The 16,353-nt window shown below is 40.6% G+C and overlaps 1 protein-coding gene across 5 annotated transcripts in view; it reads right to left on the reverse strand.

Moving 5' to 3' along the window:
- ehbp1 (EH domain binding protein 1) overlaps positions 1-16,353 on the reverse strand; it is a 359,695-nt gene that overhangs the window by 4,508 nt on the left and 338,834 nt on the right. For all 5 annotated transcript variants that reach the window (XM_060933432.1, XM_060933436.1, XM_060933433.1 and 2 more), the window contains 2 exons: positions 6,438-6,537; positions 5,320-5,393 (listed from right to left, as the gene is read on the reverse strand). In XM_060933432.1, the coding sequence (XP_060789415.1) occupies positions 5,320-5,393; positions 6,438-6,537 (174 nt within the window). The remainder of the gene's footprint in view (positions 1-5,319; positions 5,394-6,437; positions 6,538-16,353) is intronic.

Below are 16,353 nucleotides of genomic sequence, written 5' to 3' on the forward strand. Positions count from 1 at the left end.
CTATCCATTTTTCTGCTGGTCTGCTTGCATTCTTGTCGACAAGGCAATTCACTTCTCACTGATCTTTAGGAGCTTGAACTGTCGGAATGAAATAAAACGGCTGTGGTGTACGCTCGCTCTGAAATAAAATTCAGTTTTCATTCATAATTTTCTTGCTTCTGCTGGTGTTCGTTCATAACCACAAATGTCTAGATGTTACTTTTGGACTAAAGTCATGACAGCTTTGCAACTTAGCCAAGAGACTCACAATGGAGGAAATGAGCAAAATGAGTTAGCACGAGCACGTTCAGGAGGATGGAGGACTGAAACGCTGACGAGGAGCTCAGGAAAGGAAAGTGTGGGGCTTTTGAAACCAGATCTGTGCAACACTTTACTGAAGACTGCAGCATGACTGAAACTTCCTGACATGGCAGGCAGAAAAAAACACCACCATCAAACCCACCAAAAACGTGCCACCACTTAATTTATCCACACATGCAAAGCTAGAATTGTGTAAAAACAAACAAACAAACAAAAAAAAACCTGGATCGATTAACAATTTCTAACAGGATTAACTCTATAAACATTAATATTGCACTTTCTGGTGTATTGCAGTGCTTCATTTGTAAACTTTACATTTACAAAATGGACACTAAATGGGTAGAAAAGCTGGAAAAGAGGATTGTTAAAAAGATAAGACTGATTAAGGGAATTGTGAAGAAACTAACACGGCATACATTTATTTATTTTTTTTTTAAGATGGGGGGAAAAAAAAAGACACCATCATTAAAAATATAATGCCTTTTTCTTTATCATGGTGTACCATCATACGGATATCCCAGCACACAGTGTTATCTTGTCAATTCTGTTTATCCACATTCACTGGATATGAGCAATCGCACGCTCTGATTGGCTACTCAACTACTCGGATATCAGCTCATATACTGAGTAGAGAAAAACAAAATGGCGGCACGTGTTGCTGAACCAACCGAGGACGAATATAAAATGAAAGTATTTCACGGTAAAAACTTTTTTTTTTAATTTTATTTTTCAAGAATTACTGTAGCATTTTTCACAAATCGCTCCTGTAATTTCGCCAGATTGCTTCTATTTTAAGCGGAAATTATTTTGTCGGACGTTTTGTATAAAGTTTGTATTTATCGAATTTGCAAAAAAATAATAAAAATACTCTTTCTCAAAATCCAGTGAATGTGTGGGGGCGTCGTGGCTCAGGTGGATGGGGCGCCGTGCCGTGGATCCGGGGACCCGGGTTCGGTTCCGGCCCGGGGTCGTTTCCCGGTCCCTCCCCGTCTCTCTCTCGCTCGTTTCCTGTCTCTACACTGTCCTATCCAATAATAAAGGTGAAAAAAAATCCCAAAAAAAATATCTTAAAAAAAAAAAAATCCAGTGAATGTGGATCTAATAAAAAAAAGTTATTCCACTCAATCTCATTGTACATGGTTTAGAGCCAACTCGGTGCTACGCGCTTCATCGGCTATCAGCTTATGTACAACTCGATTTTGTGGAATAACTGCTCAATATACAATAGGAATAACAATGAAGCATTAAAAGTAGACAAACTATTTGGGATTTAATTTTATTAAACCCTGAAATGAGGATAATCGTAAGAACGAGTAACTTTTTTTTTAAAGTGTGACTAGAATATAAATATCCTTTTTGTTGAAGAGTACAAAACTCCTCACTGGGAGGAAAAAAAAAAAGAAGCAGCAGCAAATACCCAAACCTTCACAAACACCCCTGAAATCTACACCGAAATGGAAATAGATAGATTTTTTTTTCCTTGTGAATAGTGCAAAAAAAAGGAGGAATTGTCACCCAGCCTTATCTGCAGTTCCAGTCAACTAGCAATCTTGAAAGAGTTTGCAACATCATCAAAGGCAGCCATTTGACAGGATCCTGGCACTGCACCTAATCAATCTGAGGAATACGCCGGCCCGGGCGGGTAACAAAGCTCAAATAGATTTACAAATGGGGTTGTTGGGGGGATAAGCTCCTGCACAGGATTACATATTGATTTTAAACATCTTTAAAAAAAAAAAAGCTTATCATATAAAACCGTAACAACAACAAAAAATAGGGGACCTATGCAGAAATCCCTTTAAGAGAGGCGCGTCCACTTTCAAATAACACGCCCCGGAGTGCACCAAGTCTGAACTGAGAAAGAGATGGAGACGAGGAGGGGCAAGAAACGTGTGTGAGAAGGTGAGAGAGAGAGAGTGTGAGTGTGTGTATGGAAGGCAGATAAAAAGGCCAAAAAGGATCAATTTGGAGGCAGAAAAATAAGAACCATGGCATATTGTAGAAGGCCACATTCAATCCTCGGCCCTTCTTTTCACCTTCTCCATAATGTTGCCTGCAAATCCAAAGGACCAAAGAGCAGGTTATCGTTTAGACGACATGAATACGTGCTGTGTTATTTATTTATTTTAAGCAAACCTGCACATGAATCTTCTCCACCTTGTCAATTGGATAGTGTGTGTGTGTGCCTTTCTCGTCCTTTCAAACCTCACCATGACCTCTTGAGAGCTTAAGTCCTAATATTATACATCATAATATTCTATCCACATTCACTGGATATGAGCAATCGCGTGCTCCGATTGGCTACTCTACTACTAGGCTATCAGCTCATATACCGTGAGTAGAGAAAAAAAAAACTGGCGGCGCGTGTTGCTGAACCAACCGAGGACGAAATAATATCTCGACTTGAACACGAAACCTCAAAAAATACACACAAAAAAAGGGGGGGGGGGATGGGGACAAACTATGGAATAAAAGTATTTGATGGTAAAAACGTATATTTAAAAAAAATTCTCAAGAATTATTATAGCAGCATTTTTCACAAATTGCTCCGGTTTGCATTTCGCCGGTTTGTTTTCATTCTAAGTGGAAATTATTTTGTCGGATGTTTTGTATAAAGTTTTTATTTATCGAATTTGCAAAAAATAAAAATGCTCCGTTTCGCAAAATCCAGTGAATGTGGATAGAATAAAAGAGCTATTCCACTCAATCGTGTCGTACATGGCTTATAGCCAATCAGCTCGTGTACGACTTGATTTCGTGGAATAACTTAAATATATTTGCTATATAATACTACATAGCAAAATTTAAGTCTGCATGATGAGCCACTTTTTTTTTTTAAAGATTTTTTTGGGGCTTTTTTCACCTTTATTGGATAGGACAGTGTAGAGACAGGAAATGAGCGGGAGAGAGAGAGACGGGGAGGGATCGGGAAATGACCTTGGTCCGGAATCGAACCCGGGTCCCCGGATTTATGGTATGGCGCCTTATCCACCTGAGCCACGACGCCCCATGAGCCACATTTTTGAGAAACCAAAAGACTTTTAAATTGAGAATAAATTTTACTGAAAAGACAGTGATATGAAAACGAATGCTTAATAATAATAATAATAATAATAATAATAATAATAATTACAAGAACTAAACAACAGCATAAAGTCTCTAGAATTTTCTTTCAAGTACAAGATGTACTTTTTTTTGGGGGGGGGGGGGGGGGGGGGGGGGGGAAGAGAAGTGACTTAAGTACCATATCAGCACCTGCCGGAGATGAAGTGCCTGTGCTTTTTCCGACCTGTGCGCGCGCGTGTGTAAACACCTCAGTGGTCTCTATTACTACTGTCGTCAGCCGGCCAAGCAAATCAGAAATTACCTGTCTGTGTTGGCTGGCTGTGAAAAGACCTGTTGGAGCACCAAATAAGAAAGCGATGCACTCGCTTCCCTCACCAGCAGGTCAGAACTATCACTGCTTCGCCCAAGAAAAGAGCCGTCTCTGAATGTTAAGTGCTGAAGCTTGAGAGAGAGAGAGAGAGAGGAGAGAGAGCGAGCACGCGAAGGCCGATAAACGGCAACAAGTTTCCAGTTTATAGGTTGATATGGTGGGCATTGGATATAGTGAGATATACAGCACTGTACAAAAGTCCCTATAGGCATCTGATTTTTTTTTTCATCCAAACTTCCTGTTTAATGACTTCTACATTATCGAGTCAGTACAAAAACATTTTAGACTTCCAAACGTTTGTTCATTTTCCAGCACAAAATTAAATCTTACAGGGAAGAAAAAAGTTTGTATCTGAGCAGCATATTACATTATAAGAGAGCACTTTTCAGATTAAAAAAGAAAACATAATGAAGGCGACTGGGTTTTGGTGCAAAATGAAGAAGTGAGCGTGACAGTCAAAGTGTCCAGAAGAACTGCGGCTGGTTCTGTAAGATGCTCAGTAAAACCTACAGCTCAGTTACGCATAAAACTGCACTCACTGGACCCGAGACTGCTATTTTTATTTTTTAAAGCAAAGCGTCGTCTCACGCCAAATATTGACTTTGTTTCATTTATTATAGCTTACTGCTTATAGTATTTTTTTTTAACGTTGAAACATTTCATTTCATTATTTTTTAAATCCATTTTTGGTCTACGGGATTTCTTTGCATGTGCCTAAGAGACTTGTGTATAGGGCACCACAGTCCATTTTCAGATAACCTGTGACCAAAACAGTCCATCAATTCAATGTCCAAGAAACAAAAACAGCACGATAACTTGTTCTAAAGTAAAAAAAAAACACCAAAAACAACCCACTAAACACGTTTCACCCTCAAAACGCAGCAATCGCATTATAAAACCTCCCACCAATGTGTAATCAACCCTGAATAAAAGTAGTGGAAATAAATTGGGGGGGGGGGGGGGGGGGGGGGGGAGCATACGGTGGAGACGTGGCTCTCTGCTTAGCTATGCATGTCGTCCGTCAGCCTCCTCAAACTAATTAGAATTGATTTATGATGGATCAGGTCGCTTATCAGGTGCAGAAAGAAATTACCGTGGCTAGCCGAGGGGTGCAAAGGGTCACCATCGAATAGCAAAATCAATTTGCATCGATTGCGAAAGGTTCATTTTGCGAAAGCAGGGACACAGTCAAAGGGATTAAAGTTAACCAGACAACTTTGATACGGGCTTTTTTTTTTCCCCCCCTTTGGAGTCTTTTCCCGCTTGGATAACATGCACTCAAGAAAGATTATAAGTATAGCGGCAGTCCGCGTTGCCTTAGAGCACATCACACAGATGCGGTGGTATTGATGCTTACATGACGTTTGTACTCAACAATAATACCAAACACACTCAAGAGATTTGTTTAGTTGCATTAAATATAATTAATAAAGAAGCATCAATTCTGGATGGAGAAGTGAAGTATTGTTAAAAAGGTGAAGACAGAGATGATGAGGTAAAAGAAAGACTTTCTCTCTCTCTCACACACACACACACCCTGTGTTTTTCACCCCTCCCACCCTCCCAAATCCACTCTCGCTTACCTTCAATCGCCAGCATTGCTCTTAACTCCCGGTTCAACAGCTCGAAGCGTCTCTCCAGATCATGCTCCCTCTCCCTGGGCAAGTTGTAAAAGTTCATCAATATGTTAATTACGAAATCATTAAACACTTAAAGAAACCTTTAATAAACATCGATTCGAGCACTCGCCGACACCTCGCCGCGCCACATTAATCTACTGCAAATAAGCGATACCCAAACAGGCGGCGGCGAGGGCTGGCTGAGGCGATAGGACGGCGCAGAAAAGAGCCGTGATTAAGGAGGGAAGGAATGTGAGAGGGGGTATTTGTATCAACGAGCAAATTTAATTTCAGCTCTTTCAAATGTACTGGAAATGAACTCATTCCCGTCCGTAATAGAATTCGTCCTTCAGAGCCTGCTCGCTGACAAAAGAGAAAAATGAAAGGAATAATACTAATCAAGACTCTTTTAATTGAGCACTTAGAACTGCGTTTTCATTTTTTTCCCCCCACAGTGATATAATATGATTAGGACACTTCGATCTGTCATTTGCAGGAGCTTGGGAACTCTCTCTCTCTCTCTCTCTCTCTCTCTCTCTCTGGAATTAAAAGCTGACCTGGATTTACTGTGCGTCCCATTCAAAGAAAAAAAGGGCAGATTACAGAACAATTATCTTTGGTCTCATTCATTCTACAAGGAATGTAAGATTACATAATGGCCTTTTTTTTTTTTTTACACATTAAAATGTACACATGACAATCAGTTCCAGCGCCGTGTCATGTTCGCTTTTTAAGTCAGTACAGGTTGATCCAATACAGCTAATGGCTGAAATAACACGAGCGCTGAATTTCATTACAGCCGTGAGCTGAGGTGAGTGACGCGATTTCATTTTTCCGCCTGAACCCGGTAGGGGGATGGGGGCGATGGAATAAGCCGCTGTGCCCTTCATCGGCTGACCTTCATCCTGCACCCTGGTCCCGAGGGTCGACAGTTTTGAAGTGGAGGTGTCTAAACGTTAAAGGTGTGTGTACATAGTCAGTGACGTTTCAGCATGAGAAAGAGGAGGGGAAAAAAAAAAAAAAAGGAGGAGAAGGAACAGAGGGAGAGAGGAAGAGGCTGAAGAGGGCAAACAGGAACTCACAGCAGAGAGAGCTGATTCTGGCGCCGGATCAGAGCGTTCTTCTTATTCACCAGCGTGAACCACTCCTGCATCATGGCCTCCTCCTCCTCCTTATTCTTCCCTATAGGAGAGAACACACACACACACACACATAAGCAGGCATATGGCAGAGGCACAGCGACTACAGTGCACAATCCATCAGAAAACATACAAAACTCCTAAAAGCTACAGTTTAGTTTATCGTCTAAATTATTTTCAGCACTAGTAATAAGTATCTGACTTACAGCAGTGATTTATAAACGTCTTTAATGCTAAGCATTTTAAACCTCAATATATTTAACAGCTATTCCACAAAACCGAGTTGTACATGAGCTATAAGCCATGTACAATGAGACTGAGTGGAGTAACTGTTTTATTCTATCCATGTTCACTGGATTTTGAGAAACGGAACTTTTTTTTTTTTGCAAATTTAAAAACTTCATACAAAACGTCCGACGAAATCATTTCTGCTCAGGCGGACTTCTTAAAAACCTGTCGACGGCTGCACGAATTGACTTTAGCGGTGTTTTTTTGTGAGAAAGTGGCGTCTTGCTGAGGTATAGAAGAGCTTTGGACATTTATTTAATTCTTCCTTGGACATTTCAGTTCTGTAATTTTCAAACTTCGTTGAGCTTTTGAACCAGACTTTAAAAAAAAAAAAAAAATCAACACATTTTAATGCATAAAAATGAAGAATGTAAAAACCATTAAATACTTTCATTCCATATTTCTTTGCTTTTTTTTTTGATGTTTTGTTTTCGAGTATTTTTATTTCGTCTTCGGTTGGTTCAGCAACACGCTCCGCCATTTTGTTTTTCTCCACTCACGGTATATGAGCCGATATCCTAGTAGTAGAGTAGCCAATCGGAGCACACGATTGCTCATATCCAGTAATGTAGCTACTGATAACTAAATATGAAAACGCAATTAATGAAACCACAATCTCTGACACGATATCTGACCGAGCCTTTGGCTTGCTGGATATTTCAGTACAGAGAGCAGTAAAGTAGAGGGTGCTGTGCAATATTTACTCCGAATTTTAATATACTACCGACATGCAAGAAAATATTAATTGAATCGAATATAAAAAGCATTATGACATATTTGCTACTTTTCAGTAACACACGTTTACTCAAGCACGTTTATAGCACTTGGTAAAGATGGTGAATGATGATAATGAGGATTTTTTTTCAACCACTTTGTTCCCATGTGATCGTACGCACCAGGTTTGCTCGATGACGACTGAATTCTGAGCAACGAGCTGCTTTGCAAAAATCGCCCGCATTTTAAAATCAAAATATGCCAAGTATGAATTATTATGCAAAATACATCACTTGGAATTGCCGCATATTTATTAGAGCATTAAATACTACTGTCCTGGAAGATAAAGTGTCGGTTCGAAGCATTATAAATACATCCTAGTAACATTTATTTATTTAGATAAAATAATTTTACAATAATAATAAAACTAAGGCAGGGAAATTGCAACAGCTAAAGCCAATTACTGTGGACCTGCACATAAAACTAAGATTACGTAACAAAATATAAAAAGCTAAAGGCCGAAGGCGGCTATATGTAGAACTGCACTTAAATATTATTCTCAAGTTCAGAATTTAGTATCGCAATACTGTTGACTAATTCTGTAATATGCAATAATACTAATAACAACGAACGGAGAGTTCTGTGCAAAAGAAATGCTGTCGAGTAAAGAGTCCTTAAAAGTCATGAAGTTAAATGTTTCTACACGAGTTTAAAAAAAAATATAAAATACTATAAAGTGCAGTAAACCAGTAATAAATGAAGCGGTGTCGATATTTTCCCTGACGACGCTTTGCTTTAAAAATAAACTGCAGATTCAGGTACAACGTGTGCAGTTTTATCAAAAGGAAACGAGCTGCAAGTTTTACTGAGCATCTCACAGGACCAGACGCAGTTCTTCTGGACAGGATCACACCTGCTTCTTAGATTTGCAGCAAAACCCAGCAGTCTGTCTGAAAAGTGGTGTCTCATGCAATACGCTGCATTCTTTAACGACGTACTGAGAACTTTCCGAAACTTTTCATTTTATGCTGGAAAAATGACGTTTGGAATATAAAATATTTTGACTCGTAACGAAGTCGTAAAATTAAAACCCCAAACCCAGACTTTTACACAGTACTGTATATTATGATGTAGTAGTATCTTGAGAATCACAGATCTGTTGGAACAAACACACGGCTGCTTGTATTTCCCGAACCTTCCGTCTCCCTGAACTGTAGTGCATCAAATGAGATTAACCCAGCGACTCTTTCTCAGTCGCACAGATCGACACGCAAGTTAGGAAGCCGGCCAGATGCGTGTCCGGCGGCGGCGGCGTATTAGACACTGCACACGATGCTGCCATTGTCAATAAGACGATGCTGGATTAGGAGGCCGGATTACAGGCGGCCTGTTTTGTTCCCACACTAGCTGGGATTAACGTGGAGACTTTGTGCTGCTTCAGAAACCACCAGCGCCAACATCCTCCAGACTATTTCAAGTTAGGTCAATTTTTTTATTGCCGGCTCATCCGTACGCACTGTATATTAAGCCTACGGGGCCAAAACAGGAAACGCGAGAGGCTTCGAGACACAATACACAAGGACTCCATACATACAGAGGAACGATATGAGACGCGTATATTTTTCTTCCAATATACACCCACTGAGTGGTGTTAAAAGAGCAGATATTTACAAAAAAAAATAAAATCCTACACAAGTTTCTAATTAAACCTCCAGAGAGACACTGATTATACATTTTAGCCTTCATTAAGAGCAGACAGGAACAACAGACAGGTTCCAGCCAAATCGGTGAAATGGGTCTGAGATGCAGGACCGTCGCCGCCATCGCCGTTCTGAGCATTCCAGCGACGCGAAGGATTTCTTTGAAGGACGGGATGAAAGTAACAAGAAGATGAAAGATCCCTTAAGCTTATGTAATCGCCCTCTCTACTCATTAGCTCTCTAATACCTGTATGCGCCTGACATCAACAACAGAAGAATTAGCATCCAAACACCATTTTTTTTTTTTTTGGTCCTCCTCCCTAGCTTTGTTAACGTGCAGACAGGTCGGAGTGGAATTAAAGAGCAATTACCGAACGGCTGCGAGTGCTGAAACGATCTTGGATAACGTTCATTGGTATTAACAAACAACGCAGAGTTAAATAAAGTCAAACGGAGGTCAGAGTGAGAACAGAAAAAGGCGAATACACAAGCAGCAGTGCACATATCGGAAATTTCTCATTACTCTTCGCTTGTATGCGGATTTCTGGGAAAGTTTCAAGTGATGAAGAGATGAGAATTTGGAAAGATGTGATGCTTTTCTGGTCTCCCCCCCAAAGCACCATGTGACTTTGGTGGATATGTCGGTCACATGACATCATCGGTCATGACAAAGATCCGTCCCGTCAGTCTCTCAAATGGGGGGTGGGAAGAAAAAAAATACCCCCCCTGCCCACCACACACACAGCTCTACACAAATGTTTGCAATTTATATTTGTGTGTGTGTTTTTTTTTTTTTGACAACTTGCAGGGGGGGGGGAAAAAAAGGAGCAAGTGGAAGAAAAGTCCTGGGATTCAGGAATCAGCTCCTGGATTATTGTATTCAACTTTTAAATAGTGGATTTAAAAAGGATAAAGCGCTCACTGACAGGCCATTGTAGCTCCAAATGAAACAAGCAAATAATAAATGGTAATATTAAGCTTGTGTGACATTGGGAGGAAGCCGAGGATTAGGAGGCGCATCGCTGAGGACGTTTCCACAGTGTGTGTGTACACATTTTCAGCTATAACTGCAGGAACGCATTTCGCATAAGGACACTGTCTCACACACTCGCTTAGAACTTGACTTCTGACCCATGCTGGTTATAATTATAATTCAAAGCTCCTGGTAGTGACAGAGAAAAAATATTTTCCCTCAAAAACAATAGATGATGTTTAAGTTAGTGGTGCGCGATATGACAAATAACATCACATCATACCACGATACGTCAAGACGCTGCTGCAATACACGATGTGCATCATGAGTCGCTAACAAACTGAGATCATTTAACATCTATAGCAGGAAATGAATTAAAAAAAACAACCTTTTCTAAAATAAACTTTTACATCGTTTCACGATTGGAAAGATTTAATGGCGCACTGAAATACTGACATCAAATCAGCTGCTTGCGATCCGTTTGTAAATGTTTCAAACCTTCATTGTTTTAGAAAAGGATGGTGCAATATTTCAGAAAAGGGGACACGTTATACCGCTCGTCTCTGTTTAAAAGTCACGGTTTAAAAGCTACGAACGCTGAAATCATGAATTAACAAGCATCCGAAATACCACGTATTATTCTATCCACATTGACTGGATATGAGCAATCGTGCGCTCCGATTGGCTACTCTACTACTAGGATATCAGCTCATATACCGTGAGTGGAGAAAAACAAAACGGCGGCGCTGAACCAACCGAGGACGAAATAAAATTCTACTCGAAAACAAAACCACAAAAAATACAAAGGCAACAAAATACTGAATGAAAGCATTTGACGGCACGAACCATTTTTTTTTTCAACAATTACCATCGCATTTTCCACAAATTGCTACTTTCATTTCGCCGATTCTAGGCGGAAATGATTTTGCTGGACGTTTTGTACGAAGGCTTGATTTATCGAATTTGCAAAAAATAAAAATGCTCCGTTTCTCAAAATCCAGTGAATGTGGATAGAATAACAACAGTTATTCCGCTCGATCTTGTCGTACGTGGCTTATAGCCGATTCGACGTCCCGTGCCTCGTCGGCTATCGGCTCATATACGACGAGATTGAGTGAAATAACTTAAACATGTACACAAAGTTCAACACCAACACATTTCGATGCATCATTTCTATGGTAACTGGTTTTGTCGTCCATTTCGGTTTTATCTCCTTATAAAGGATTTTAAATTGATACAATTCAGTGGATTTTATTAATCACTTCCAATAATATTCCTAATTCACTGCAACGCACAAACAAAAACATTATCAGAAATGTGTGCACACGCGCATATATATATATATATATATATATATATATATATATATATATATATATATATATATATATATAAATAAATAAAACACGTGTGTGTCCTGAGGGCTGGTGGCCGTGCCTGGCTGAACCAGCCTCTATAGCCAAATAAGATTAAGATAAGCATCACAGCCACTGTTACATTCACACCAGATAGCATTAATGAAATCCCCTCATAGTACACACATTCAGCTGCCTTCTCCCTGCCTTCACACACACACGCTGCTAAGTCCCTGCCAAGCATAGCATGTATGCATTACCGGTGCAAAGGGTCTTCAAAAACACTTCGAATTCAGCCTTTACAGTTCACATATTATATTTCCCAATGTTTCGTGTATCCTTATACAACTCGAACTGAAGGTTAATTTTGCACTGATGTGTGCATGCAGTATGGGCTTTTCTGTCCTGCAAAGTTCAACAACCTTCATTAATCCCCATGAGACGGACGTAAACAGAAAATTAATTACATGAAACTTGAAGACCTTGCTGCTCAGATATATTGGGGGGGGGAACCGACACCAAACAAACAAGTCACACAAATCTGAAGATGAAAGTGCGCCTCAACAAGAGGAGAATTGTTTGGGTGTCTTTACGTTTAATTACAAAAATTTTCCCTCATTTGATTTAGATAATAATCTTTCCAATAGTATTAAGAAACAAGAACAATTACAAATTAATCCTGGATCTGGTGAGCAGGGTTTCTTTACTCTGGGAAAAAAAAAAGGGGGGGGGGGGAAGGAAAGCAGGCGAAGGAGGAAGGGGTGGGGGAGAAGAGGGGAACAAAACTGAAAAGAAAAGAAATACATTAAACCCTGTGATCACAGCAACCTCTTCTCGTTTCTTATCCAACCATTTTCCTGTTTAATCCAATACGCAGTAATCCAATTTGTCTATCGGAGTTTTAAGGGCCAGATCTCAACTTCTGTGCAGAAAAGGCACTTTTTTTTTTTTTTAAACTACTGACAATTTATTTTAAGTGGGGGTGAGTCTCGTTTTGTCTTCTCCGCCTGCGCCGCGTCTATGCTCGATTGTTCTGATGAGTTAAAGTGAGAGTGAGGAAGAAGAAAAGAAAAGGGAAAGAGAAAAGAACAAGATGATCGTTTTGTGCAACTGAGCAGGACATCATTAAAAGGCTGTTAGCAAGTATTTCTGAATATGCATGAAGGCAAGAAGCAGATCCTTGTTCATCGGCAGAGAGAGAGAGAGAGAGAGAGAGAGAGAGAGAGAGAGAGAGAGAGAGCGGTAAGTACAAAAGGATTGATTTAATTACTTGGAGTGGGGCTGTGGCATGGAGAAGTCTTGTTAGCGTGAAATGAAAGGGCCGCACTAGCCTCGCGCCGGCCTGAAGGAAAGGAGTTTGGCTTTAGGCACAATACCTAATCTCGGGATAAAGCAGAGTCCATTGTGGCCCATGAGGCCCGTCACTAGCTTCAGAATGGACACAACGCATTTCTCCCTCAGTTAGGCCAAACTGGTTAAGCGCAAACCTCGTTCCCCTCCGAGCTTTTAAGTGAGCACAGAGAGCAAGAAAGCAACAAGGCATGTCATGGGCTTAGAAAATAAAAAAGAAGCCAGAGCTCTTGATCTCCTCGAACAACAGAGCTAAATGTAAAAATGCAGAAGAGGAGTCAATAGTGCAAGCACACATTACTACAATCACATTATTACTGCAGCCGGCGCAGTATTAATCATAGTGCAGGTTCGTTTACTCCATACTTATTAAACACTAATTAAATAAACACATTCGTGTGAATATAAATAGCATTAGCGGACACGTATTGGCGTTAGTAGCAGACTGCATAATAATTAAATAGAAATAAAGTATAGCATAGCATTCTAATAGAAGTACTATTACACGTAGTAGTAGTTATTCATGGTCAGGTGCTGCTATGAATATTATACAAGTATACAGTATTAGATTAGATTCACTTTATTCATCCCACACTGGGGAAATTCACGTGTTACAGTAGCAAGAAAATAGGGGTGTTCACACGGCAACTTTTACTCCGGTGTAGCACCGGGGCTGCCCCGGTAGAGCGTTCACACGTTACAAAGTTATACCGGTGTCGCCCCTGAAAGCTGCTTAAACCGGTGCAAATCTAACCCTGCTCGGGAGGTGGTTTAAGAAATTTACTCCGGAGTAAATGCTAGTTTGCGGGGCAGCACAGATATAAAATGGGACGTCTGAACGCTACAGGGGTAGACTCGCTACGCGTGAGGAGAGTTGATTACATACGGGCATTTTCATAATTTGCATCCTGGTATTTTGCGCTTCCAAAATGGCGAATATCAACAACAACAGAACTACGTGTCTTCCAGTGTTGCCAGATTGGGCAGTTTTAAGTGCATTTTGGCGGCTTTGAACACATTTTGGGATGGAAAACATCAGCAATATCTGGCAACACTGATGTCTTCATCCACGTTGTTTTCCCGGCGCTTGGTGATGCCATGACAACCGGGAAAAGGAAGTACATTTTCACGCATGCGCATATTTAATTTCCGCATTATTACTATCGCAAATGATAGTAATAATGATAGGAAATGATATCAAAACTTTAGTACTATCAAAGGAAATGATAGTAATCAGGGCTTTGAACCGGTTCAAGGAACGAAAACGAAAACCGGGAACTTTTTCTATTTCACATGGAACAGAAACGAAACCAGAAACTTGATTATTTTTTATGTTCCGGAACAGAAACGATTATTAAAAATAATGGTAACCGGTTAATACCGGTTTTTATTTCGTTCCTCAAAGTTTCCGTAGCCTACAAATAAAAAAGCCATTCTTCTCCTGCGCAAGTTTCTATGACCCGCTGGGGTTCACTTCCTGTGTGACGTTCGCTGACTGAATGGAGAGAGCAGGAAGGTGGACTGCTATCATGTCTCCATGTGATAGTAAGTGCATTACTGAGTGTCTGAGCAAAGAAGAGCCTGAACGATGCAACCTCCCTATTGGCTGTTTGTAAAAATGTATCAGTTGTTGCCCTTCCCACGGGAATCATCGCGGGCTCGAGAGACGAGACCTGACGAGTTAGTTCGTTGGTAGCAGAACAAAATGTCTGGACACAAATCGGGTTTTCAGAAAAGGAAAGAAAATAAACGGAGGGTTGAAAATACAAAAAAGGAGCCAGAAAATGCAAAACGAGTTTTAAGGTAGGACAAATGGTTAGTTTTCTGAGGCAGCCCGCCGTGGCTGCAGGCTTTCAGTTGTGTCATTGAATGGTTACTTTTCTGAGGCAGCCCGCCGTGGCTGCCTGCAGGCTTATTTATTATAGCCCATTTAGTTAAAATAGTTGATATAAAATGTTTATAGTTATAGTTATGTGATGGTTGTCCTGATTTAGACTGTATTTTTGGGGGGGGGGGTTTGCGCGATGTTGCACCCGGGTCCAGATTAGGGCAGAACCGGCCCTGGCTACATCTCAGGTGTAGTTTGTTTTATGTATGTATGTACTTGCATAGATGTGTACTTGGTCTTCCAATATGGCGCCTAACAAAATCTCGCGGCGCGGTGACGTCATGCGGTAGCCCTCTATAGGGCCTGACTAGCCTTTGGTAACACACTAAACGAATTCTCTTTCATTTTTGGCACTTTTTCTGTTTGTGTAGATGGGAAGACATACTGAGAATCCAAATCGCCAACATTTGGAATAATAATTGTTTTGAATTATTTCTTGTCTTATTTAATGAAGGTTGTAATAGAATTAGCCTACATTTGGCTTAAGCTGGATGAGACAGAGACATAATTTTATAGCCATTTGTTAAACAGCTGACAGGGAACGTAATTAACCGTTCCGGGAACGAAATTTTTTTGTTCTAACCGGTTCGGGAACGTCTATTTAATGGTGGAACCCAAAACCGGAAACGTTAAAATTCCGTTTCTGTTCGGAACGAACCAATAGGAAAAAAATTCTGGTTCAAAGCCCTGATAGTAATAAAGTTTTTGCTACTATTGCACGGTCGCAGAAACTGCCGTGTGACTGCAAGTGGGGCTGCACCGGTGCTAACACGCTTCTCTCTAGTAAGCAGGGTTGTGACGTGTGAACGCTGCGCAAAATTTACACCGGTGTAAAATATATCGCAACAAAATACATCGGTGCAGCATCGATGCAAATATGTACCGTGTGAACACCCTAAATGTCAAACAGATAACAAATAAAACTGAAATAAAAATGAGACAAACGAAGGATTAAATACAGAGGGCTATTTGCATCATCTACCGTGAAAAAGTATAGAAAAATTGCACATTACAGGTAGACTCTGTATACATATACACTTATATAAATACAAGTATGCATAAAAATAGTTTAGGGCCTATATTAATTGCATCGATGAGAGATGGCAGAGGTAGTAGTGGTGAAGTAGTGCAAATATAACGACAAACAGGTTATTGGTGCTACGTTACAAGTTGTGGGTGTTATACAGTCTGACAGCAGTAGGTATGAATGACCTGCGGTATCTCTTCTTCTTATACCATGGGTGTAGCAGTCTACTACTAAACGAGCTGCTTAAAACCCCCACAGCCTCATGTAAGGGGTGAGAGGGGTTATCCATGATTGAGGTCAGCTTGGCTAACATCCTCCTCTCACCCACCACCTCACTGGAGTCCAGAGGACAGTCCAAGGCTGAGCCAGCCCTTCTGACCAGTTTATTAAGTTTCTTCCTATCCCTCTCTGAACTTCCACAGCCCCAGCAGACCACAGCGTAGAAAATCGCTGACGCTACCACAGAGTCATAAAAAGTCCTAAGCAGTGTCCTGCACACACCAAAAGACCTCAGTCTTCTCAAGAGGTGGAGACGACTTTGGCCCTTCTTGTACAGGACATCTG

This window comes from Neoarius graeffei, chromosome 11 (assembly GCF_027579695.1).
Source record: "Neoarius graeffei isolate fNeoGra1 chromosome 11, fNeoGra1.pri, whole genome shotgun sequence".
Classification (NCBI taxonomy): domain Eukaryota; kingdom Metazoa; phylum Chordata; class Actinopteri; order Siluriformes; family Ariidae; genus Neoarius; species Neoarius graeffei.